The 26,226-nt window shown below is 42.0% G+C and overlaps 1 protein-coding gene across 5 annotated transcripts in view; it reads left to right on the plus strand.

Annotated features, from left to right (window-relative positions):
- Window positions 1–331: 331 nt before the first annotated feature.
- scube2 (signal peptide, CUB domain, EGF-like 2) overlaps window positions 332–26,226 on the plus strand; it is a 38,656-nt gene continuing 12,761 nt past the window's right edge. The window contains exons 1-17 of one of the 5 annotated variants that reach the window (XM_054770817.1): window positions 332–607; window positions 897–1,019; window positions 1,121–1,246; window positions 1,574–1,708; window positions 3,902–4,027; window positions 4,132–4,248; window positions 6,772–6,861; window positions 12,125–12,241; window positions 12,372–12,494; window positions 15,107–15,223; window positions 15,442–15,564; window positions 15,850–15,966; window positions 17,613–17,702; window positions 17,815–17,937; window positions 19,801–19,968; window positions 20,274–20,480; window positions 25,937–26,107. In XM_054770817.1, the coding sequence (XP_054626792.1) occupies window positions 520–607; window positions 897–1,019; window positions 1,121–1,246; window positions 1,574–1,708; window positions 3,902–4,027; window positions 4,132–4,248; window positions 6,772–6,861; window positions 12,125–12,241; window positions 12,372–12,494; window positions 15,107–15,223; window positions 15,442–15,564; window positions 15,850–15,966; window positions 17,613–17,702; window positions 17,815–17,937; window positions 19,801–19,968; window positions 20,274–20,480; window positions 25,937–26,107 (2,161 nt within the window). In that variant the 5' untranslated portion in view covers window positions 332–519. The remainder of the gene's footprint in view (window positions 608–896; window positions 1,020–1,120; window positions 1,247–1,573; window positions 1,709–3,901; window positions 4,028–4,131; window positions 4,249–6,771; window positions 6,862–12,124; window positions 12,242–12,371; window positions 12,495–15,106; window positions 15,224–15,441; window positions 15,565–15,849; window positions 15,967–17,612; window positions 17,703–17,814; window positions 17,938–19,800; window positions 19,969–20,273; window positions 20,481–25,936; window positions 26,108–26,226) is intronic. The other 4 variants (XM_054770819.1, XM_054770818.1, XM_054770821.1 and 1 more) reach the window with 4 other exon arrangements.

Consider the following 26,226-nt stretch of genomic DNA (forward strand, 5'->3'; position numbering starts at 1 on the left):
AACATTAGGTGAAGTAAATGTTTGCATTGTTTGTATACTTGTAGTTTATTATTGCTGATTCACAAAGAGCAGCCAACATTTACGGAGGTTAAGTGAAAGAAGAAGCGTCAAGTGAAACTTATCCATATAATGAACATTAGACGAGTAGGTTTCAAAACAAAACTTCTTGACTTTACATTCTTACCGCGTCTTTTATGTCGTGTACCATTACTTCCGGTATTTTGCTCACTACCACTTTAACTTGACGCTGCTACGCTTCAAAAGCGATTCCCCCCTCTCCTCTCTCCTGTGTACGCGCGCACGCGCACGCCCTCATTCTCGCTCCCTCGGGCACATACACACATACACACACACACAGAGGCAGACACACACATTCACTATTACTCACTCCTTTCTCTTTTCAAAAGGCCCTTGTGAGGCAGATTGACAGGCTAGAATGAAAATGAGGCGGACGCTCGGTCACGACTTCAGTGCGTACGCGTCCTTTTGAGCAGACCTCTAAACTTGGATCGTATCACCATGGGAGCTATTTGGGCTACAAGGGACTTTTGTTTGTTTTTGCTCTTGTTAAATAGTCGCCAAAGCGCTGCGCTTCCAGAGATTCGAGGTGGGACTATAGTGTGTGCGTGTGTGTGTGTGTGCGCGCGCGCGTGTGCGTTTGAGACGGATACTTTACGCACGCTTTCAGGAGTGCGCTCTTGTGCCCATTTTACACGTTGACTTCATGGATGTGGAGATAGAGATACATGTATCACGGGTTGCCTTTACGTGCATGTGAGCAATCATGGCGTAATGTTTGTTTTGCCTGTGTTACCCGCGTACTTTAGTCTGCCAATGATTTTCTGGTATTTACCCATTGAATACATAGCCTTGTAACCGAGTGTGTGCTTTCCAAGCAGACCCATGTGCAGAGGGGAGTGATGGCTGTCACATTGATGCTATTTGTCAGTCGACCCTGCTGGGCTCATACAAGTGCACATGTAAAGCAGGCTTCAAAGGAGATGGCAAGCACTGTGAAGGTAATGCTGCACTAAACATGCACACTGGCAGCCTTCACATGCAACGTCTACTGTACTCCTGTTGCTTGTCCAGTGTGATTTATGTGCTGTTTACTTTTCAGACACTGATGAATGTGACCTGGAGTACAATGGTGGCTGTGTACATGAATGCAACAATATACCGGGAAATTATCGCTGCACTTGCTATGATGGCTTCAATTTGGCCCACGACGGTCATAACTGTTTGGGTAAGATCACAAAAGTAAACAGCGACACGGCTTTTGATGGCAGACTTCACATTTGGGTTGGCTCCTTGAGAGGTTTCTCACACTGACCCGGGACTTCTTTCCCTGCTTCACTCGCACAGAGAGAAAATGTAACCTAATACAAATAGTTTGGTTTTGTCTCAAAAGACGGATAAATATTTATGTCTGAAATGAAACGAGGAAGAGAAAAGAAGGCTTTGTTTATGTTTGAGGCAAAGAGCAAAAACATGATGTGATTGATTTACATACGCTGAGTGAATTGAACAATTACGTGTAAACACTCATGCGATGGCCCCACTGTCAATGTAGATGTGGACGAATGTAAGTTCAACAACGGCGGCTGCCAGCACACTTGTGTCAACACCATGGGCAGCTATGAGTGTCGCTGCAAGGACGGCTTCTTCCTCAGCGACAATCAGCACACATGCATCCACCGCTCTGTTGGTGAGTACACGACACACACAACTTTGAAGCCAAGTCAGATATGCTTGTATGCAGCAATTTCTCCTACAAATTCAAGACTTGTGGGGGCACAGTGAGGCCTGACAGCTTCAAGCTGGCTTCCATCGCCCTGCTTTTAATCTGCAGCGGCAACGTGCTGTGGGAAAAAGGATCTGAGGAACAAAATAAGTTAATAAGTGCAACACTCGCCCCTGTGCGGCCTGTGTCGCACATCACACTGAAGCGCCTTTGTGGTCTCCACTTCATCGGGTCCTGACAGGCCTTTTAAATCCTGTGGACTGGGCCACTCAGCTGTGGCCCATCTTTACAAATGCTGCTCCATATCTCATTTTCCAGATGGGAGCACACACACTGTTTCACTGCTTCAACTCTCAAAGTCTTTCTTGCTTTACGCAAATATATATACCCTCGTATATATACAGTGTATATACATATATATATATTTACATATATATATATATATATAAATATAAATATATATATATATATATATATATATATATATATATATATATATATATATATATATATATATATATATATATATATATATATATATATATATATATATATACAGTGATGTGAAAAAGTGTTAGCCCCTTCCTCATTTCAGACAAATTTAAATATTAGCCAATGACAACACAACTGAAAGCAAAATGCAGTTGTTTTTAAGTGAAACTTTTTATTATTAAGGGAGAAAAAAATCCAAACCTACATGGCCCTGTGTGAAAAAGTGATTGCCCCCTAAACCTAATAACTGGTTGGGCCACCCTTAGCAGCAACAACTGCAATCAAGCGTTTGCGATAACTTGCAATGAGTCTCTAGAATGAATTTTGGCCCACTCATCTTTGCAGAATTGTTGTAATTCAGCCGCATTGGAGGGTTTTCGAGCATGAACCACCTTTTTAAGGTCATGTCACAGCATCTCTATAGGATTCAGGTCAGGACTTTGACTAGGCCACTCCCAAGACTTAATTTTGTTTTTCTTCAGCCATTTAGAGGTGGACTTGCTGGTGTGTTTTGGATCATTGCCCTGCTGCGGAAACCAAGTTGGTTCACAAACAGATGGCCGGACATTCTCCTTCAGGATTTTATGATAGACAGCAAAATTCATAGTTCCATTTATCACAGCAAGTCTTCCAAGTCATGAAGCTGCAAAACAGCCCCAGACTGTCACACTACCACCACCATATTTTACTGTTGGTATGATGTTGTTTTTCTGAAATGCAGTGTTACTTCTACGCCAGATGTAATGGGACACACACCCTCCAAAAAGTTCAACTTTTCTCAGTGTCTTTTTTATGGTGGAGTCATGAACACTGACCTTAACTGTGGCAAGTGAGGCCTGCAGTTCTTTGGATGTTGCTGTGGGGTCTTTTGAGACCCCCTGGATGAGTTGTCGCTGCGCTCTTGGCGTAATTTTGCTTGGCAAGGTTCACTACTGTTTCCATGTTATCGCCATTTGTGGATAATGGCTCTCACCGTGGTTCGCTGGAGTCCCAAAGCTTTATCAGCTTTTCCAGAATAATAGATCTCAATTAAGTTATGTTTTAACAGGGGCCCAAACACCTTTTCACACAGGGCCATGTAGGTTTGGATTTTTTTCTCTCCCTCAATAGTAAAAAGTGTCATTTAAAAAGTGCATTTTGTGTGAAGTTGTGTTGTCATTGACTAATATATAAATTAAATATAAATTTGTTTGCTGATCTGAACTGTGACAAACATGCAAAAAAAAGAAATTAGGAAGGGGGCAAACACTTTTCACACACACACACACACACACACACATACACAGTTTCTTGTTCATTTTAATGCCTTATACAACTAAAGGTACTTTTGTTTGGACAAATATAACAGTGACAACAAAAAACCATGGAAGTTGCTAGATATCAGCTCTTAAATTAAACTCTATATTTGTTATCGTCATTATATTTGTCCAAAAAAATGTACCTTTAGTTTTATCAGGCATTAAAATGCATCAATAAACTGAAGAAACAAGGGTGGCCTAATCATTTTTTCCATGACTGTAAGACGCTGGTTCATGTTTTTGGATTGGATTGTTGCAAAGCATGAGAACAATCAGTGCCACTTTAATCTCTCTCTATGAGCGCCTTTTGTTTGGAGCTGCTTGCTCACTGTAGGAGAGCTTCATTGTGTTCCTCTCTGCATCCCAGAGGGCCTCAACTGTATGAATAAGGAGCACGGCTGCGCCCACATCTGTAAAGAGACACCCAAGGGGGGCGTGGCCTGTGAGTGTCGACCGGGGTTCGAGCTGGCCCGCAACCAGAGAGGCTGCATCTGTACGTGTGAAACTACTCGACATTGCACCACATACACACGCATATGCCTGTAGATGGCATATGCAGGCTATGTGTCTCATAGTTACATGTTTTCACCCCCATAGTGACGTGTAACCATGGCAATGGGGGGTGCCAGCACACCTGTGAGGACACAGATAGCGGCCCCATTTGCAAGTGTCACATCAGGTACGCCCTGCAGCCTGACAGGAGGTCGTGTGTCGGTAAGCCTTTTTAGCTTTTATTCTATGACATAAACACACATACACACTTGTCATACACACTTTAAAATGGCAGTGTTGCATTTGATGATACTTATTATGGCCTCATTCGCACAATAGTGATGGCTTACGGTACGCTGCTACCATTAAAGGCATACAGTGGAACTCCTAAGCTCCAACACAATCCATTTTGGAGCACTCATGATATAACAGGAAATAATCAGTTTCAGGGATTATGAAACCTTTATCAACTATACAGGCAAATCGTCCATGGTAATGTATATTCTTCTTCTCTTAATACACCTCGTGGAGGCTGCTCCCTCTTTAAAACATACAGCATAAGTGCCTATAACTCTGCACAGTACCTACCCGACTCTATTATTTATTATTCTATTATTTTCCATTACCAACAGCAGGTACTGCAAGGTAGTATTTGAGGACAGACAGCTAGAAATCTAAACTCGAATGCTAATGTCAGCTTTCCGTGTTGCTATGCCTTAGCTCTGGATGCTGCATTATATTATCTCTGTAGTGGCCTGTTTTCTTGCTGCTCTCAGTCTCGAATTAAATGTCCTCTTACCATCGCCAACATTGTTTGCAGGCTGACTAGTTCAATCTGACTGATGCGTTCAATGCAGCTTGTTTTCTGCCGTACCAATTTAAAGATAACCCAAACCCAGGCAAAGAGTGTACTGGAAAAGTGTTGCAAAAAACCCAAAACAAGCCAAAGGAAAAATTAAAAACGTACATATCCATCTGGCTGAACTGAGGTCTCACGAGATTTGCTGACGTCATGCGAGAGACATCATGTAGGATGGCAGTTCGAAATTCAAGTTTTGGGTAATTTTAGAGGCACATATTTCTGAAAATGAGGGTTAAATTTCAAATGGTGCAATCTCAAGGCTGTTTGATTTGAGAGTTTGGTATTTGATAACTTAAACGACCGTCAGAATTCAAGATTCAAGAGTTTTATTGTCATATGCATAGTAAATCAGGCAGTTATACAATGCAATGAAATTCTTATTCTTAATTAATAATTAGCGGTGTAACGAATAAATGTATTTGTATTCAGATCAAATTGCTATGCAGTTGTACCGAACCGAAAAGTCCGCACTGAGTTGAGGGACAGGAAGTGTACATTGAGTGTTGTGATGCACCGCGCAGGTAGTGTGACTAAAAGTGGACTACATTTTGGACTATATTTTATTTTTTGTTTGAGAATTTTATTTACTGGAAAATTGCTACGCAGTAAATTGCAATTGCATTTTCATGTTTCGTTTTAAAAACCACAAAATTAATGAAATAAATTAGTATCGAAAGTGAACCGAGCTGTGGTCTTAACACTGAGGTACACGTCGAACCGTGACGGTGCCGGACGGTCAGAATAGATCCCACGTGCACGGCAAAAATCTAAGCAATTAAATAAATGAAATCAATGTCAAAATACTTATTTTTGGAGAGCTAGACATTCTTACTTATGAGGCACTTTATATGCTTTATATGTAACAGTTTGCAAGAAATACTCAATTTAACTTCTTTGGCAACTCAAATGTACTTATTATGTTTGCTGTTTATTTTGCTTATTTGATTTGATTTGATTTTGCTCATATGTCAGATTTTAGTACACATTACATTCATCTTGCTTGGATTTGACTTGCTTATCACAGTGACAAATATGATAATAATTATTACAATGAATAATTGAAAAAGTTCGAAAGTGTATGACAATAACTTTCCGGGGTCACAATTGATTTGTATTTGAATGTGTGCTAAACTCCATGAAGAGCTGGGAATTGAACCACCAACCTTGTAATTGCTACTAAGGAGGGGGTTAGCCTGTCAAAACCATACAGACATCCTTGTAGGTCAGACATTCTAAATTCATGCTATGCAGACTTGACTCAAATGTGCAGAGGTTCTTTGGATATATCACATACTTTTCTAAAGATACCAAATATGTCAAGACTCATTTTGGTTGAATGTGTATGAAGTTATGCAAAAGGCATCCAGAATATTTCCATTTGGTGGAATGGTGCAGCTATAAAAACAGATATTGTGAGTGGCTCTAAGGATCTTTTCCAACCTCAAACCTTACACAGGGGAGAAAGAACAGGGCGAAACTGGTTGTTAAAATAGCTTTTGAGTGTGTTTTGTCATAGTTCTTGTCAAAATAGAGCAAAAAACCCAACCGCAAGTCGAGGAGGGCACAGGCCGGGGCCAGCTTACTTTCAAACTTTGTTTCTTTAGTCAAGCAGAGCTTATTTTGATGAATGAATGAAAACACAGTAGCGAGTGGGTTATGAAGGATAGGAATCAGGCTGCAGATATCAGGTGATGTCTTTGCTACGATGTGTGTGTGTGTGTGAGGTCCAAGCATATCAGTGCAGCCTTGTCTCCAGATTGCTTCTCCTGATGTGCTGCATATCTGCTCACACATTAAGCCAAGCACAAGTGTAAACATGCTGGATGACGAGCATCACAAGGAGCCACACAGGGACATCAGTCTTATTCTGCTTTGTGTCGCAGAACGGGATGAAGCCGCCACAGACTCGTCAGACCACAACGCCACGTCCTTCGCTGAGGTGGACAAACGGGTCAAGAGGAGACTTCTAATGGGTAATGAAAGCCAATCTATGAGCTGTGATGGCATGTGGAGCTGCCAGGAAGTGCAGGGCGTTGAAGAGGCGAAATGTCTAGTAAACCAGAGCATTCCTCAGCCTTTTGAGCAAACTGTGAAATGACTGCACACTCACCGTCTCGCCCACTGCTTCTCCCCTGAAAAATATGCATTTGTGACAGTGTGGTACATTTCACATTTTCCTTCCATTTGGGAAGGCTGGAGTGTGAAGACTTCGTGTTTGCCACTGATTTTCAGGTCACTGTGGACATGTAAGTCGTAATACTTTGGCTAAATGTATGGATACCATGTGAGCTCTTTTAGTCTGGCTTCTTTCAAGTTTATAAGCATCCATAAATCAACACTTAATTACACCCCTCCTATAGGAACCATACTGTACAACAATAATTAACCCATCACAAGTTTATGCTGGCAATAGAAAACCTTTAATAGTGTATTTGATAAATACATGCTTGAGTGTATATTGTAGTATACTGTATAATGTAGCTTCTTAGTGGTTGGGAGGTGCAACCACTAAACACTTCATTAGGTACACTTATACACATCACATGTTTAAAAAGTTCATAATGCTCACTAGATATACAGTCATGGGAAAACATGATTAGACCACCCTTGTTTCTTCAGTTTCTTGTTCATTTTAATGCCTGATACAACTAAAGGTACCTTCGTTTGGACAAATATAACAATGACAACAAAAATAGCTCATAAGAGTTACATTTTTGGGCTGTACACGGTGGCCTAGTGTCAGGAGATCAGCAAGATCTGGGTTCGAATCTCTGTTGGGCATCTCCGTGTGGAGTTTGTCCGTGCGTGGGTTTTCTCCGGGTACTCCGGTTTCCTCCCACATTCCAAAAACATACATGTTAGGTTAATTGGTGACTCTAAATTGTCCATAGGTATGAATGTGAGTGTGAATGGTTGTTTGTCTATATGTGCCCTGCCATTGGCCGGCGACCAGTCCAGGGTGTCAGCTGGGATAGGCTCCAGCATACCCCCGCCACCCTAAAGAGGAGAAGCGGCATAGAAAATGGATGGATGGATGGACCTAAGTAGAGAGTCAAAATGCGAAAAGAAGAAATCAAAAGTCAAACAAAAAAAAAATGTGGGTCAGCAATTTATTTCAACCATTAAACTGAAATAGGCTGATCAAAAGTTTTAAGACCACATCCTTTAAAAGCCAAAATCTTCTCAAAAACATGGATTCAATATCATTTTCACTTGGGTATTCACACTGTCATGATCAGCAAAACAGCTTTCTCTCAAAATGTCAAGTGGTAGACCCAAAAAAATCGACCTGAGTCGGAGGTGTCTGTCAAAACATGGGACGATCCTCAGCTCAAACTGAGGTTGTTACTGGTGCCAAGTGCAGTCCAATAACCATTCGACAGCATCTGCGAAAGAAGGCTTTTAAGAACAAAAAATGTCTTCAAAGGCCACGTGTCATTCCACACTACTAAATTGCTCATTTGGAATTTGCACGAGAGCATCAAACATGGGACACTGAATTGTGGAAGAAAGTTTTATTATACCAAAATGTGACCTTAACGGTCCTGATGCCCTCCAATGTTACTGGCATGACAAGAAGATCCCACCTGAGATGTTTTCCACACGGCACAGTGGAGGGAGCGCCGTCATGATCTGGGGTGATTTTTCCTTCAATGGAACAATGGAGCTTGACGTTGTGCAGGGGTGTCAAACGGTAGCTGGCTATGTGGAGATGTTGCAGGGGACATCCCTGATGAATGTCCTTGATGAAGGCCGTTGATGACTGGTAATGACCAGTTGCCTCACTCTCATTTCTTCTTTTTGCATTTTGAAGCTCTCCTTAGAAGCTCCTTAAGAGTCAACAGGGCAAAATGTAAATTCTTGCAATTTTTCAACTGGTCTTAAAATTTGGATCAGGAGTGTTTATACTGTGTAAGGCATTCAGAAAAGATTCATTCAAAGACGTTGACGTAGTATTCAACACAAGTCACTAGGTGTCAGAAATGTTACTCTAATGTTCGGTGAGACACACAATCACCATACTTAATTGTTGGAACAAAATACTTTTATTTCAGCTTTGAATTATCTCAGAACAGGCACAATAATCCCTAGCAAAAACACGTGTTACTGTTGCGTCCGTAACCCACAACAAGATGAAACTCAACACTCAACCCCCGGTGCAGTTCCTGTCCACCACTCACTCTGCTGCCCTAGGGAACACATTTATCGCAACACACATGAGCACAAACCTTATTTATGGCTTAAATGGCTTATTTACACTTATTATGTCTACTATATTGGGTGATACGAGTGTAAAGGTAACTATAGGGGTGTTAGTTCATGTCTAGAGGGCTCTAATAATGTTAAATTTATGTAAAACAGTTTTTTATACTCAAGTATGATAACCCAACTGTGATAAGTGAAGTAGCATTCCTTATTTATAAGGTATCCTACTTCACTTGCTGATTCACTTATCACGGTTGGGTCTGAAACCAATTAACAATAATTTAACAATAAATTAACAATAAATTCGGGATTTCTGTATATATATTTATTTATTTATTTATTTTTATATACTTGCACAAGTCCAAATTTTAAAATCAGGAGTAATAGGGGATTGCATTGCGTCAAAGTGGTGATGTTTTGTTTGAAAGTGCCTCCACAGATTATATTCCTTCAAAACAGAGTTTACTTAATTTCAAAGTAAACACATCTGCTTCCCCACCGCGTTTTTGGTAAACGCATATCTTCTAGTGCAGTCGCTGTTAAAAGTCAAATTTTCATTTTCTACTCTTTTTTTTTTTTTTTTTTAGAGTCTTCTTTTACTGCTGCATCATTGTGACGCATATGCTTCACTGTTGCCCCCTTGTTTCATGTTGAAATTTAGTGTGTTTGTCCTTGAGATCTTAATATCCACCAGAACTTAGGCTATGACATTTTTTCCTCATAAATTCAATAGAAAAAAACTCCATTCCATTCCATTCCATTTTCCTCCGCTTATCCGGGTCCGGGTCGCGGGGGCAGCAGTCTCAGTAGGGAAGCCCAGACTTCCCGGTCCCCGACCACCTCCTCCAGCTTCACCGGGAGGACACCGAGGCGTTCCCAGGCCAGCTGTGAGACATAATCCCTCCAGCGTGTCCTAGGTCTTCCCCGGGGCCTTCTCCCGGCTGGGCATGCCCGAAACACCTCACCAGGGAGGCGTCCGGGAGGCATCCGGACTAGATGCCCGAGCCACCTCAGCTGGCTCCTCTCGATGTGAAGGAGCAGCGGCTCTACTCTGAGCTCCTCTCGGATAACCGAGCTCCTCACCCTGTCTCTTAGGGTGAGTCCCGCTACCCTACGAAGAAAACTCATTTCAGCCGCTTGTATCCGCGATCTCGTTCTTTCGGTCATGACCCAAAGCTCATGACCATAGGTGAGGGTGGGAACATAGATCGATCGGTAAATTGAGAGCTTTGCCTTCCGGCTCAGCTCTCTCTTCACCACGACGGTCCGGTACAGCGACCGCATTACTGCAGACGCTGCGCCGATCCGCCTATCGACCTCACGCTCCAACCTTCCCTCACTCGTGAACAAGACCCCGAGATACTTGAACTCCTCCACCTGGGGCAGGACCTCATTCCCAACCCGGAGGGAGCAATCCACCCTTTTCCGACTGAGAACCATGGCCTCGGATTTGGAGGTGCTGAGTCTCATCCCAGAAGCTTCACACTCAGATGCAAACCGTCCCAGTAAACGCTGCAGGTCACAGCTCGATGAGGCCGTCAGGACCACATCGTCTGCAAATAGCAGAGATGAGATCCTAGTGCCCCCGAACTGGACTCCCTCGACACCTTGGCTGCGCCTAGAAATTCTGTCCATGAAAATTATGAACAGAATCGGTGACAAAGGGCAGCCTTGGAGGAGGCCAAAGTTCACCGGAAACAGGCTTGACTTACTACTGGCAATGCGAACCAGGCTCCTGCTCCGGTTGTACAAGGACTGAATGGCACGTAGTAGCGCGCCACCAATCCCATACTCCCGGAGCACCCCCCACAGGACACCGCGAGGGACACGGTCGAATGCCTTTTCCAGGTCCACAAAGCACATGTAGACCGGTTGGGCAAACTCCCAAGTACCCTCCAGGACCCTTGCAAGGGTGTAGAGCTGGTCCAGTGTTCCGCGACCAGGACGAAAACCACATTGCACCTCCTGTAGCCGAGGTTCGATTAATGGTCGTACCCTTCTCTCCAGCACCCTGGAATAGACTTTCCCAGGGAGGCTGAGGAGTGTGATCCCCCTATAGTTGGAACACACCCTCCGGTCACCCTTCTTGAAAACCCCAGTCTGCCAATCCAGAGGTACTGTTCCCGACTTCCACGCAATGTTGAAGAGACGTGTCAGCCAAGACAGTCCCGCAACATCCAAAGCCTTGAGGAATTCAGGGCGAAACTCGTCCACCCCCGGAGCTTTGCCACTGGGGAGCATTTTGACTACCCCAGATACCTCAGCCACGGTGATGGAACTGTCCGCGTTCGTATCCTCAGTCTCTGCTTCCTCTAGGGAAGGTATGTCAGTGGGATTGAGAAGGGCCTCAAAGTATTCCTTCCACCGCCCAACTATATCCTCAGTCGAGGTCAGCAGGCTCCCGTCCCCACTGTAAACAGTGTGGACCGGGCACTGCTTCCCCTTTCTGAGGCGCCGGACGGTTTGCCAGAACCTCTTCGAGGCCGACCGAAAGTCGTGTTCCATGGCCTCACCGAACTCCTCCCACACCCGAGTTTTTGCCTCGACCACCGCCGAAGCCGCGTGCCGCTTGGCCTGCCGGTACCCGTCAGCTGCTTCAGGAGTCCCACAAGCCATAGAAAAAAATGTTTATTTTAAGTGATCTCATTAGTAAAACCTAATTGTTTTGCTGAACAACTTTTATGGTACAAAATATCATAGACACTCATAGACAATCTGTTGGTATACATTGTGGCTGTTGACAGCCATGCCTTTCAGGTTGTCTTTGAAAAGGCAAAATTTTCCACACCGTTATTGTATTAGATGTTATTACAAGTAGAATGTGCAGGTGTACCTAGTAAATGTGTGTTCAGGCCAGACTATGATACTGTATGTTCTTTGCTTGTTCTTTATATATCCTCTAAAGCGGATTATATTACACTTATTACATGAATCCTCTTTCACCTTTCTTTGAACATGTTTTTGTATATTTTGGAAATGGTCTTTCATCTTTTATAGACTGTACATTTGCCTTATGGGCTGTCATTGCAGAGACCTGTGCAGTCAACAATGGGGGGTGTGACTGCACATGTAAAGACACATCCACGGGCGTGCGCTGCAGCTGCCCCGTTGGCTTCACGCTGCAGCCAGATGCAAAAACATGCAAAGGTCAGACTGCCACTCGTCCATCCAGAGTCTTCACAGAGAGACTATCGCAACTAGTCACCAATCTTTCCTGCATCTCTGGTCCATGCTCACCAGTATGTCATCATGTTGAGAACCTGTGTCCTGCTCTCAGACATTGACGAGTGTGAGGTTCAAAACGGCGGCTGCGAACACTTCTGCAGGAACACCATCGGCAGCTTCGAGTGCAACTGCAGGAAAGGCTTCAAGCTGCTGACTGATGAGCGGTCATGTCAAGGTACAGTACTACAGTATCTGCACCACACTGCTTTTTTCGCTTCAGTTTATCCCTTCAGGGGTGTCAATCACAAAGTAACACAGTAATCCTATCACAACCCTTGTTGTACACTGTAATCACTAACAACCACAATCTGTTCTGGGATGCTTGTCAGTCTCTTGGATTTGGAAACAATTTCCCATGAGAATTTATGGAAATACAAATAATTTGTTCCAGTGTCAATCTGACATCATCATAAAAACATTATTAACTATACAGACAATGTTTTATGTTAAGATTAAAATAAATAAAAAAAAAATCTAATAATAACATAAAATAAATATGCATATTTGTTCATTGAACTGTATTATAAATATATTTTCTGTATGATACCCATCATTTTAAACATTTTCTTATGTAAAAATTACTGAATTTGCACATTTCCCAATCAAGTACAGGGCAGAAAATTAAGACGAGGCCACCATGAGCGTGGCTTCTCGGATTAGTGCGCAAGCCCCGTCTACCTTTTGAGTGCACACGAAGCAGGATCATGGCGCCTGCCAGTTTGTGTTTGTCAGCATGTCGGCAATAATATAATGTTGTAGAAACATTTATTATTCACTATGACTCTATACAGCCTGTATAATGGCTTTCATGTAGGTGTGACACCATTATTTTTCTAAACGGACAATAAAATAAACAGAAATGTCATACGAGACGCACTTGCAGTACCGATGCATCTTGAAGGCCAGAAAAGCCAGAGTTTTTATTTTTATTTTATTGTAATACACAAACAGCAGTGCTGGTTACAGCTAGATCAAACAAGTCAAATGCAATATATTTTTATGCTCCGCTGATTTGAATGAATGAATTTGACTGCCATGATGGAGGATTATATACTCACGCTCACCAGGAGGTGATCAGACTTTTACAACAAAGTATCAGAACTTTTCCTGGAGAAGGAGGGTGCATGTACTTCATATACAGATAAAAAGGTAAGAACAGAAATGTTTTTCAGTAAATAAACAAACATATAAATGGGACTAAGAAGTACCTAAAAACAATCTGAAAACATTTTTTCACCAAAGTGAATTAGTCACTTCATTGGTTATCCGCTTAATGAGCAACCTGTATTAACGTTAAAAAAACTGTACACTAGGTCCCCAGAAAAAGACGTTGTTGGGATGTTCGAAGTGTCCATGAATGCATCTCGCAGTCTGCCGAGTGACAATGCGGAAGTGTCGTTGCAATGACGAATGGCGTGTTTGTTTGAAGTTGAAGATACATACTGTATATGGTGTTGCACTGCTGTTGATGTGTTCAGGTTAGAATGAAGTTAGAAAAGAGTGTCAGACACTGTATGACTCTGTGGGGAGCTACACTGTGCCGCCGTCAGCCGTCATAACAGAGAGCTTGCCATGATGCGTATGCATTATGCTTAACATAATTAATGAAATCAATTTCAGTAGTTACCGCTATTTTTGACAGCCCTAGATGTTGCACATAACGACAGAAATATAAAGTTTTGTGCACCATTAGAGTCATATTATTATATATTGTATTTTTTATACACATTTTATTTTTAATGTATTGTAGTATTATTATATGAAGTTTTATATATATATATATACAGTAATAATGATAATTATAATAATAATTATCTACATTATGTTGTCGCGGTCCGATGAAAAGCATCTCTAATTGTTTTTTTTCTATGCAAAACACAGCGAAGTCAGATGTTGTTTTGTGGTTTTGTTCTAAAACGAACAAAAAAAATATATTCTATATATTCTATTGATTATAAACCTTCAAAAGGTTATTCAGCATATATATTTTTAGGACACGCTTGTGCTGCACATCTTACCAACAGCGTTGCTGCAACAAGTTATTAGGAAACTATGTCTTATATTTTGTTTAAGGCAACTTCATGATACACAAATTGTAATTAAATCTCATCTGTAAGTTTGACAGGACTCCATCAATTGCAATAGCTGATGATAAAAATGAATAAAATGAATTTAATTTCATTCATATATTTACAGTATGTCACTGGTGGTCAAGTGGTTGACTTGCCTGACTTTAGCTGCAGGCAGCGTGGGTTCAGTCCCTGCTCAGTGAATGTGAGTGTGAATGGTTGTTTATCTATAAGTGTCCAGTGATTGACTGGTGACCAGTCCAGGGTGTACCCCACCTCTCACCCAAAGTCAGCTCTGCGCCTCTGATGCGGTATGCATACATCTTGCATCTTACTTACTTACTTACTTACTAATCTGTATTGCAATCTGAAAAAGAAGACTTGAAGATGTTGTATTCAGTGCTGTACTAGGATGCAGACGTAATGGAACCTTTTAAATCTCAGCAGTATATCATGTGTAATGTGTTGTGTGTAATGACAATCGCTTTTAACTGAACCTAAATTTACAGCTTCTCCGTGAAACTTTATTACTTTCAACTCATCTATAATTACTGTCAAACATTGCAGGCCGACAATGCCTCCCCTGATGTAGCACACCCTGCATGTTACTCCGCTTTGTGGGCGGCATCGGGATCAAATACACCTGTGTGTGTATGTTTGGGTGGGAATTCCCTCCTGATGCCCTGCTATTATCTCATGTGCTTGATTTTGATTACAGATATAGACGAGTGCTTCTTTGAGCGGACGTGTGATCACACGTGCGTGAACTCCCCCGGTAGCTTTCAGTGTCTGTGCAACAAAGGCTACACCATGTACGGACTGGCCCACTGTGGAGGTGAGAGCAGGCCCGGGTGGAGGAGGCTACACACACACACACACATATAGAGAGAAACAGCTTATGTATGTACACCTGTGCAATGTAATGACATCCAATGAGAGCTGTAGCATAAAGACATTGTATGCTTTGATGACACTGTCCTTTACAGTATGTTGAATACTGTGGTTGTAGCCGAGAGCCGTGTCGAATACAAGACTTTCTGTCTTCTTTGTCAGATATAAATGAATGTAGCATGAACAATGGCGGTTGTGAGCAGGGTTGTGAGAACACCCAGGGTGGATTTGAATGCTTCTGCAACCCCGGCTACAAGCTCCACTGGAACAAAAAGGACTGTATTGGTAAGTCAGTGCCTCCTCTGCATGATAAGTTGCCCTGTTTTTTTTTTTCCCAACTGTGAAGGATGTATAAGATTTTGGAGTGGGTGTGGGATAAAAACAGGAGATACTTTGAATTCTGTTCTCTTTTCTCATGTATTCTCACTCGCTCGGTTTCTTGTGTGCACTTGTTAAATAATCAGAGCCTCGCTCTTCTGGCTCGTCAAATATTATGTTCCTCTTCCTCCTTTGCTCTTGTCCAACGTGTTCCTCTTTTTACCTTGGAGTTTTATTGTGGTTTCTATCTAGAGGCAGAGGGTTTACCAGCTTCAAAACCCACATCTAAGCCTACATTGAACTGTAGCAAGCAGGAGGGAGGCGACCGCTGCTTCCTGACATGCCAGTCCCAAGTTCACATCAGCAGCGGTGAGTTGGATCAAGCACATCTACCAGCACAGTGGAACCTCTCTGGCCAACCACAGCGCGAACCATGACACTGGCTGACCCATATCAAAACTCATTTTCCCATCGAAAATAATGGAAATAAAAATAATCTGTTCCAGGTTCAAACTCTCCCCATATAAAACATGTATGCTTCTTTCAACCTGACATCATGCATGATAGTGGTTCGAACAACTTTAGCTTAAATTCCTCATTTGACAGCCTTACAGGTATTCAAGCTTCCACTGTAGTTTACTTATGACCGATCCTGCCATGATAAGGATGAACATTACTCCCCAAACAAACTCCCCAAATGACTCCCCAGTGTACTGTGGAACCTCGGTGAGCGTACAATATGCACTACTTGTTGTGTTGTTAATACAGTGCCTGAGTCCAACTGTCCAGCTCTTTCTATGACATCATCAGCGGTTGACTCTGTGGTTCTTTGATAACTAACACAGTTCTTATTGATCACGGATGCACAATAACCCAAAATGGAGCCAAAGAAAGTTCCCAGTGCCTGCACGTTGATGAAGAAGAATAGAAACACTATTGAAATGAAGAAATAACTCACAGCAAAACACAAAGGTGTCGTTCATGCGGATCGCTGCTTGCTGTTTTTGTCAGCAATCAAGTCTTCAAATAAGATAAAAGTGGCTCATGGCTAAAAGTGTTCATTTATTCCTTTCATTCGTCATTCGTCATTTTCATTTGTTTTGTGTTAACATTTTTAGGTGTCTGAAACGGATTAATTTTCATTATTTCTTAGGGGAAAAATTGATTGGGTTACAGCACATTTCAGATTGAGCCCGACCTTCTGTAATGGATTAATGACGCTAACCAAGGTTCCACTGCATTGTATTCCATTTTTCTGTGTTCTGACATTTCTCCGACTGTTTTTGCTGCTTATCATCTGAGCTGTGACACTTCCTGCATCTTTTCAACATTGACAACTGTTCAAAAGGCTTCATCATTTACAACCTTCACATATTAAATCCGTCTCTGCTGACATATTAACTAGTTTAACTCAGAGAAACCTCACTCTAGCTTAATATTCAACACTATATCGACAAAAGTATTGCTACGCGTGGTTATTAAAAGCTGTAGCAGCTTCCGCTCTTCTGGGGAGACTCCCTGCAAGATGTTGGAGTGTGTCTTTTTTGTCTATTCATCTCGAAGATTATTTGTTTTTGACACCAAACTCATCCATGCATGCCTTTACGGACTTTGCTTTGTACAGTGGAGATAGAATAATACTATCACTGGTTCATTGATGAAGAGCTGTACCCCAGTGCCGTTGTACATATAAGTGTTTTAATTGCAGCTATTGTGATGATTGTGTCCTTGCAAATCATTCTAAACACCATTAGTTGTACTTTGCTGCATTTAGTTAAGACCCGTTACAATGATATAAGGTGACCTCAAGATGCAGTGTCCTTACAAAACAGCCTGCCCAGTCTTGAACATGATTAAAACATACAAACAGAAACACAATTAGTCAATCGGCTGTTGCGCACATAGTCATCACGGAGATGATGTCGTGTTCCTACACGTTGCTTGTTTGCTTTTGTGGCCCTAACTTTTGTGTGTGGCGGTCGGCGTGTCACGGCCTCTCGTATGTGTGTTTTCAGGTACGGAGGATTCCTACACCGTGACCTGTGGAATGCCTCTGCCCTGCTTGGCTGACACACAAAAGAACAACAGCGGCTCACATTGCTTTGGCAAGTACAAAACAATCTCTGATTCAAATGGAGATTCTCATCACTGAGGCTTTGGATGTTTTCACTGGATGTTTACATGGGTCAAAATGACAGCATCTTGTTTACGGCGCAGGTTCACAGATGTCCGGTGTTCCCCGCATTAAAACCACAGCAACGTTCAAGTCAGGCACGACAAAGTGTAACTTAAAAAGAAGTCAGGAGCGACTCAAGGAGGGCTTGAACTCAGCACGCTCAGGTACACAGCTTGCAACAACACAACAAGCGTCACAAATTCTTTTTTATTATAACCGTTATACCCATTTTTAACTAGGTAAACCTAGTCATCAACATTTCATGTTCCGTTACAACAAAAAAAAATCTCCTGATTATTTATCCTCTTCAAACATGCTTGACAGTTACATCAAGGAACATCACACATCACACACGCAATTCAACATGTCCGAAAAGAAGTAGGAAGCACCAAAGCGTATTTAATCCTTTAGCATTTTACTGATAGCATGCTCACCTCCTGTACCCATCATGTACTAGGTTATCAGTTTCCCAATAAGGAAAGAAAAGGCTAAACGTGTAATACAAATATAGAGTTTCTAGATATCTTATTCAGTAACAGAATATAGGAATAAAGGCTGACATAAATAATAACACTAATAATAATTTATAGCACTTTTCTAAGCACTCAAAGGTGCTTAGTATTATTTCGACACTTTCAAATCGAAAGTGTAATTGTGTTATTGTTTTTTTGCCTTCATTTTCAGTTTGTATCGTTTTGAAAATAGGTAACTTTGGCATGCGTGGTCATGTTTTTAAAGTACATTTCACTGGATTCTATACAAATCAAAGTGTATTTTAAGGGGTGTCACCCTAAATACTGGCTGTAGGAGCCGGATCTGTAAAGTGAACGTCAGCTCGCGTTGTTGGGAGCCAATTGTAGCACATTAGTGCTTTCCTAGTCTTTTTTTTCTGTTAAAAGCGAATGTCATTGGTCAAGACGTGCGGCGGCGTCTCTGTGTCCACATTGAGCAGGGAGAGGGGCGGGGTTAAAAACACAGTCCGGTGTTCTTAGAGCTGATTCGTTTGTGAGAAATTTGCATGAATTTATCTATTGAGATGGGTATTTTTTTTACAATATAACATTATAATATATTTTTCTAGCTGCTCATTGAGGTTTAAATAAAGCCATTCAAAAAACATAAACATTTGATATCATGTATTTTTTACATTAGTAATTCATTTTACACAATACACATCATTTGGTAATAAATTAATTTAAGACCGCAAAAAAAATCTGAGGAGCCACATGGAAGACGAAAGAACCGGCTCTTTTCAGTGAGCCGAGCCAAAATAAGCGGCTCTTTAAAAAGAGGCGAAATTTCCGTCACTAGTATGTACTATAAAATATATTAAATTCATGCAGCTTTTATGAACTGTGAGTTTGAAAACAAATTTATGATGGCCTCACACTTTTGTACAGTATAAAATAATAACGATTACAACAAAACCAAAATAATATTCCAAGGATTTCAAAGACAAACAGGATTTGGTCGACAAATATACAGTATGTCCACCCATCCATTTTCCGTGCCGCTTCTCCTCACTAGGGTCGTGGGGATATGCTGGAGCCTATCCCAGCTGACTTTGGCAGCCAATCGCAGGAAAACAATCCTTCATATAAGCAGTTTATACCAAGAACCGGTGCTATTTTGTAAACCATCATCTCCAGAAGATCAAGCAGACATGATAGCCGCTTCAAAACAAACCCCAAAGCCAGACGCAAATGTGAAAGAAATGCGTGGGCCAAGTGATGTGGTTTGTTTGGATTGTCTCAGTGCATCACTTAGTCTGCCAGTAACAGACAGGAATGGAATTAGCAAAAGGCTTCTTTACGGTCCACTCTGATCGCAGCCATAAATCAAATGAAGTATGAATATTTTGCTTCTTGTAAAGGGCTTCTGTGCGGTGCTAAATCTACCGTGGTGTTACGACATAATGGCAGCAATGGCATCCCATTCTATCTCAATTTACATCAATTTCCATCCCATTGAGTAGGGCACTCAATGAGTGATTGTCTAGCAATTGATGACGTTCCAAATATTCACAGATAGCAGGTTCCTCTTCACGGAAAACGTCCAGTTCAGCTACGTGAGCTTGCGATGCACCTCGTCGGCGCAGCGAGGACGCAGCCGCCATGGCAGGAAAGCGGCCGACGAAGACGGCTCGTCCATCACCGCCGAGTTTGAGCTGGATGTGAACCTAGAGGAGGTAACAGGTTGGTCTCTGCCTGCCTGCCTGCAGTCTTTGCTTCTTCATCTCCTCCTTTTGCTGCTGTCTGTCACAACCCCAAACTGTTAAAGTATCTCCTGTTTTGACTGTGCTGTGATGGTGGTGGGCTGTAATGTGGGGCACCAGGTTCTAAACACAGTTAGTCTTTCTCTGTCCTGAGGTGTTTGTCCACACGCATGTCCATGTTTGCATGTAAAAACCTACAACACGCGAGCGCACATGCATCACACACAAAGGTGGCACCTTTCCTCCCCTCCTGGAGACAGTTGTGGTATCTACTTCTTCTCTCAGCAGAGAGCTGCGACCTGAACTGTGTGCGACGGCGCTCCGAGAAGAGGCTGAGGAAGACCATCCGCACGCTGCGGAAGTCCATTAACCGGGAACAGTTCCACCTCCACTTTGCCGGCTCAGACTACGAACTGGCAAAGAATTTAGCTCAACCTGCTGAAGCGCCAGGACACTGCGCCGCAGGACAGGTGCTGGTGGGCAGGAGGTGTGGTGAGTTTGCCTTTTCATTTTTTGGGTACTTATCAGATTTCCAATCAAGTTAGAGGTCTGAACATTTATGCAGATGACTCTCGGGTGGCCAGACGTCATCTTAACTCATACAAAGCATCTGGTAAGCAGCTTAAAATAGGCGGATATTCATTAACCTTTGTTTCCCTGATTCTTCCTGCATGGCCTCTGATTGTAATCACTTGTCATATGGCTCAAATCTCACAGTAATAGTCCGGTCTACAGGAGAGTCTGCAAATCAATTAATGACTCCACCTGATGATAATCAGTAATGTCATTTGACACATTAGTACCACAACCAGAAACACTCTACACATATACAGTAAGATCACCAGAGCACCTGAATGAATGAAGCTGTTGTCAAGAAAAATATGTCTGTTGCTGCTTTGATGTAAATATCTGCAACATATCAGCAAAAACGGGTCATACACCTATTATGACCACACAATACACATTTGAGGACTTTGCACATTCCCTTCACATTGTAACTGGAAAGTAACAATTTTCGTTGATCATGGTGTGTGCAGGCACAAGCACTTTTAAACATAAACATCCTCTTAAATAAAGGCCTCACTTCAAATAAACTCTGCAGTTGAATAAATAAAGTATTGGGTGAAATACTGTATTTAAAATTATACTCAATGAGGGACCATGGTGCTTTGTGAGATGAACAAGTGGTTCCCCTTGACAAATGATTATAGGTAGTCATATTGCAGTAGCTTCTGCATGTTGATACCATATAGCAGGGGTGTCAAACTCATTTTCATTGAGGGCCACATCGCAGTTACGGCTGCCCTCAGAGGGCCACTTGTAACTGTCAGTATATATGAATCTAAATATGAATATAACCTCATAATATTATTACACAGTTGCCCATGCATTACATTATTATATTTTTACTAACAAATTGATGGATAACTTGCTCCGAAATGAGAAGTGAAGTGAGAATGTCATGGTGACAAGCAGACATTCAAGTAATTGTTTTTGAGAAATGCTTGGAATATCTTGCTGCATGATTAGATAATACTGACGTTTAGAAGAACAATTTTTCTGTCAAAATGACAGATCAAATACATTTAGAAGGGCAGAGGTGAAGTGCATTCTTGACATGCATTATTCCAAGGGTTTCGCGGGCTGCATAAAATGATGTGGCGGGCCACATCTGGCCCCCGGGCCTCGTGTTTGACACCTGTGACATATTGAGACAGGCTGTGCAGCTAAGGACTAAGGGGCCAGACCGTCAATATAATAATTTTGTGCATGATGTCAGTGCAAGGTGGTGCCATATTGTCATATTTTTACCTCACCAAATAGCTAATATAAAGTCATAAATGAAAAGTCCAAATCACTCTGTAATTTATTACATTTTTTTTACAGGAATGCTCTGGTGTTTTTTGCAACCTGCTGCAAAAATGTTAGTTGCTCCCAAGTTTTGAACCGAATTTGCGGGCCAGTCTGTTGTCATTCACGAGACAGATTTCCTCCAATTGATTGCCGCTGCTGCAGCGTCACTTTTCTATGTTCTTCCTCTCGAGGCTTATCCACTTCTCAACATATTTATGAACAATTTATTAGGTGCGCTATGATACTTCCCCACAATAAATCCTTCCTACAACAGGCTCCTCTCTGTTTATAGGGAGAGCTGTGATATGTTTTCCTGAGGCTGTAATTTGTCGTGTTGTTATGTACGATACAGTAGGAGGATGCTGCTGATACAGTAACTTTGGGCCAACTGTACTTGACGATGATCAAAATGATGAGGTGCACGTGGTCAAGTAGCTGTATTTATTTGATATCTTGATATATTTACTCGAGTGCACATGATATAACATATAAAATGTTGTTTTCTTAAGCTTCCAGTAAGTGCCATAACTATGCTTGTAGGTCAACACGAAGCAGTCTATTGGCCATGGCAGGGGTGTAGACATGTCATTTGGGAGAAAAGAGGTGGTAGTGGTGGATAGTGGATGGTGGTGGGGTGACTGAAAGGCATTCTTAACCTCCAGCTTTTTAAAGCAGCTATATTTTTCCCTCCTCCACCCCCACCTCCCCGCTCTGGCTTAGCTCTGCAGTTTGGTCCTTTTCAGTTTGCCCACTCCATTGAAAAGGCCGTTTGGGGCTGAGAGGAGCTCCACAACGCAGCCTCCAGTGCATTTGGAGAAACGTGCTTTTCACTTCCTTTCTGCTGGCTCTGCGGCGCACTCGCCTTCGTTTGTATTCATGGGCTGCCGTCCTTTTTCTTTAGTCTGCTTTAGTCATTATCACTATTCATTAGAATGACTGGCATGTAAAAAAAGGTCCACTATTAAATACAAAAAGAGGTGCAGTTCTTCCATGTTTGTTTTAAAACGTTTAGGAAGTACTGTTGATTCAAGCTGGCAGTTTGAGTGTTTTGTGTCGCCCCCTCCTTGCACCCCGCTTTCTGCATCCAAAGTGCCCCCCAGCTGGGGCCACTTTGCATGACCCCCAGCCACTAAACTGCTAAAGAGAATTGACTTCAGCCACACCATGGGAATCAATTAGCATCAGCTGTTTGGGCCTGGGCTTGATGGGCGCGAGCAGCGATTGGGCCGAGCAGAATGGGGGGATTCAGAAAGCTGACCCCTTTTATTGGGTTCAGCTCCTTACCACTGTGATACCCGAGTGTTTTCCTATGTCATCAAATAGGCAAAGACTGAGGGCTTGAATAGAGGTGAAAGGTCTTTTAAACCTCTTTGGGGCCATCAATTGGAGGACTCTATAGAAGCGGTCTTTGCATTTGAAAAGCTTCAAGGTTTTTTTTCTTTCTTTCCTTCTCACTCTGTCTCTTCGCTCACTGCTTCCCTCTGTCAAATAAAAGCTGTTAGTGGACAATGCTATGACGGCTCCTCATGCTCTTTCAGAATAAACAATGGGCCTCGGAAAAATTGAACTGCTCTTGAGAGAATTATATTTTCTTTTCTTTGACGGCAAAATTGAACAATTTGCTGAGCCGCACATAATGAATTAATGCCTGAGCTTCAACGCCTTCCACTTTCCACTTTCCACATTCGAGCCTAACAGCAGACTTTCATTGATTTATTCTCTCAAGTCAAGTTCTTAAGACTATTAGACAGTCATACCTAAATGAATTACAGGCATGGTTTTGAATGGGAGGAACCCAGAGTCCCTTTAATTAAGCTTTAAGAGATAAGAGAGAAACACTCTCTTTGATTCGCTTCTGTTTGCTTTTTTTTTTTTTTTTAAAGACGGCATTAAAAGTAATTTGGTGACGCACAGCAGCCGTTCTCCATCAAGTAATAGGAGGTGTCAGAGGCAGCTGTGGAGGGAGGCTTGTCGTTCTTTTGTCTGGCTGGTTTCTACATGAATGCATTAGACAGTAGGTTTGCACAGCCTTTTAACGGCTCGGCCCAGCACATTCATACACTTTTATGTGGCCTGGGCAGTTGTTTACTGGATATGTTGAAGTTTCTTGCGTCACTTGTTGTTACCAAATGTGAGGGAGAGCATGCATACCTTCACTTGGTGTGTTCATGTGTAGGATCAGGCAGGAGGTATGTCGAGTCACTGTTAGCTCTACAGTAGTAGATTACAGCTGTTAGGTGGAACTTCATACAATATAGCAATCTAATCTATCTTATTTATTATGTATTGTGTAAAACTAAGACATGAATAAGATCAAATTAAAAGCCTGGAGTTTTTCCAGAGAGATTATTACATCGCTGTTTGACGTGTGTGGTAAAAGGCAGGGCGCTAGCATGAATTAACTTAAGACAAATGTGCACATTAGCACTCAATAAGTCATCAAAACTTACCTTTATACATTCCCACATAGTATCAGCATTTGAGACCAAATATGAGGTGAAAGAAAAATGGTAAAAATACAGTAGTAGTCTATCTGTGCGGCATGAGATAAAGTTAGCACACGCACAATGGACATGCGTCAAGCGAGACGGATGTAACAGAGAGAATCCGGCCACTTTTCAAAATAAAACATAATAAAAATAAAAAATAATAATGGAAATTATTTTTTCTTTCTGTGCGGCCCGCTATCAAATGACCCACGGCCCGGTATCGGGCCACGGCCCGGGGGTTGGGGATCACTGCTGTAAAGCATAAGAGAAGTAATACTACATGTGCCATTGTGTAAATATAACATACGATAAGAAATATATTTGAGTGAACGAGGCAGAAATGACATTTGAAAGTGCCTGAGGCCTGGTAGTTTCGTGACTAAAGAGACGATCGATAAATTTGTGGGTGGTACATTCTCAGAGGGATTCATTCAATTCCCTGCTTGTTGTTGTGCTTTTATTTGTGTGTTGTTTAGTGGTGTTTCTAGTACTCAAATAAGTAAACCAAAATATGTTAGCAACAGCTCTCAGTATAATACCGTGCAGTTTTCCACTATTGCAAACCACATCAACAAACATTGTTGATTATACTGCTCTGTCAAGGCTTTGTATAATTTTGATATGATTCTGCTCTTGGATTGGTCCTCGTTCAGTTGTGCAGGTGTACCTTATGTTGTGGATTCTGATTGTAAATGTACAAGTATCGCTTACCCGTAAGAAATATAGAAATATGGATATTGCAGGCGTGCTGTACAAAGACATGATGTGTTCATTTTTACATTTATGCTGCTGGGTGGTAGTTATCCATACAGTGTTATCTGTGGCACACTTCTTAGGAGGTTTTTAAAACAATGTTTAAAGGCTCTACCACACAAAGTAGTGGTTTCCTTATGGTACCTAGTTACATAAACGTCGTGCCAGACACCGATTAAACTTTCTTGTCACAGGAGCTCTTAAATAATCTGCGATTATCATACTGTACTTTCCTTTTGTGAAATCTTCTCGGGATTACAGCATGATTGAAATATATCTTTGTTGAGGTCCTGTTTGATTCCACTGGAGAGGCAACTGCTGCTGATGAAGTCTGGCTTGCTTTAATTTTATGTTCTTGTTACACACTTGAAGTGGTGTGTTTATGGTGTAAATCTGCAGTGTTGTCAGGCCTGTTTGATTTGCGTGGCTGCAGGGCAAACCGGGTTTATTTGTTGTCTGGCTTCCCCTCTCATGGGTCTTGCGGTGAGGCGCCCTAATGACACGCCACTCACTGATCTGTGTCTTTAAATGGCCGTTAATTACAAGTGCAGACAACATTAAGCTTTGGGTCTCCTAATTCTTTGTTTTTGTTTTGTGAGGAAACAACTCTTATACACTAGCCTGGGTACATACTGTAATCACCAAGATGCCACATTACAGGGCTATTTTTGTCTAGGGAGTGTGCATTTTTTGTCCTCACAAGACAAAACACTCACCTTACGCAGGCATGTAGAATAAACACAAGCATGGCAACGCCTTGCAGAAACAATGTAACTTTTATTTATTGAGTGCTACTGCAGGTTTGGCACTGATGTGATAAATACCAATGTCACTCCCCCACCTGTCCAATAGTAAGCTGCAATGTTGGCACCTACTACGATGGCGACCAGGGGAGGTGTGTGCTGTGTCCATCTGGTACCTATCAGGATGAAGAGGGACAGATGTCCTGTGAGGTCTGCCCTGGACCTGAAGGAAGAGAGGTCACCAAAGTGGCCGGGGCTCGGAACATCTCAGAGTGCGGAGGTAAAATAAGAGAACCAACCGTCTCAAAAGGATTGTTTAAAATGCTCTGCAATGCCATGGAGGTACATTGACATTACTTATGTGACATTTGCTGAAGAAAAGCAAAAGGAAAATCAAGT

This window comes from Dunckerocampus dactyliophorus, chromosome 3 (genome assembly GCF_027744805.1).
Source record: "Dunckerocampus dactyliophorus isolate RoL2022-P2 chromosome 3, RoL_Ddac_1.1, whole genome shotgun sequence".
In the NCBI taxonomy this organism is placed as follows: domain Eukaryota; kingdom Metazoa; phylum Chordata; class Actinopteri; order Syngnathiformes; family Syngnathidae; genus Dunckerocampus; species Dunckerocampus dactyliophorus.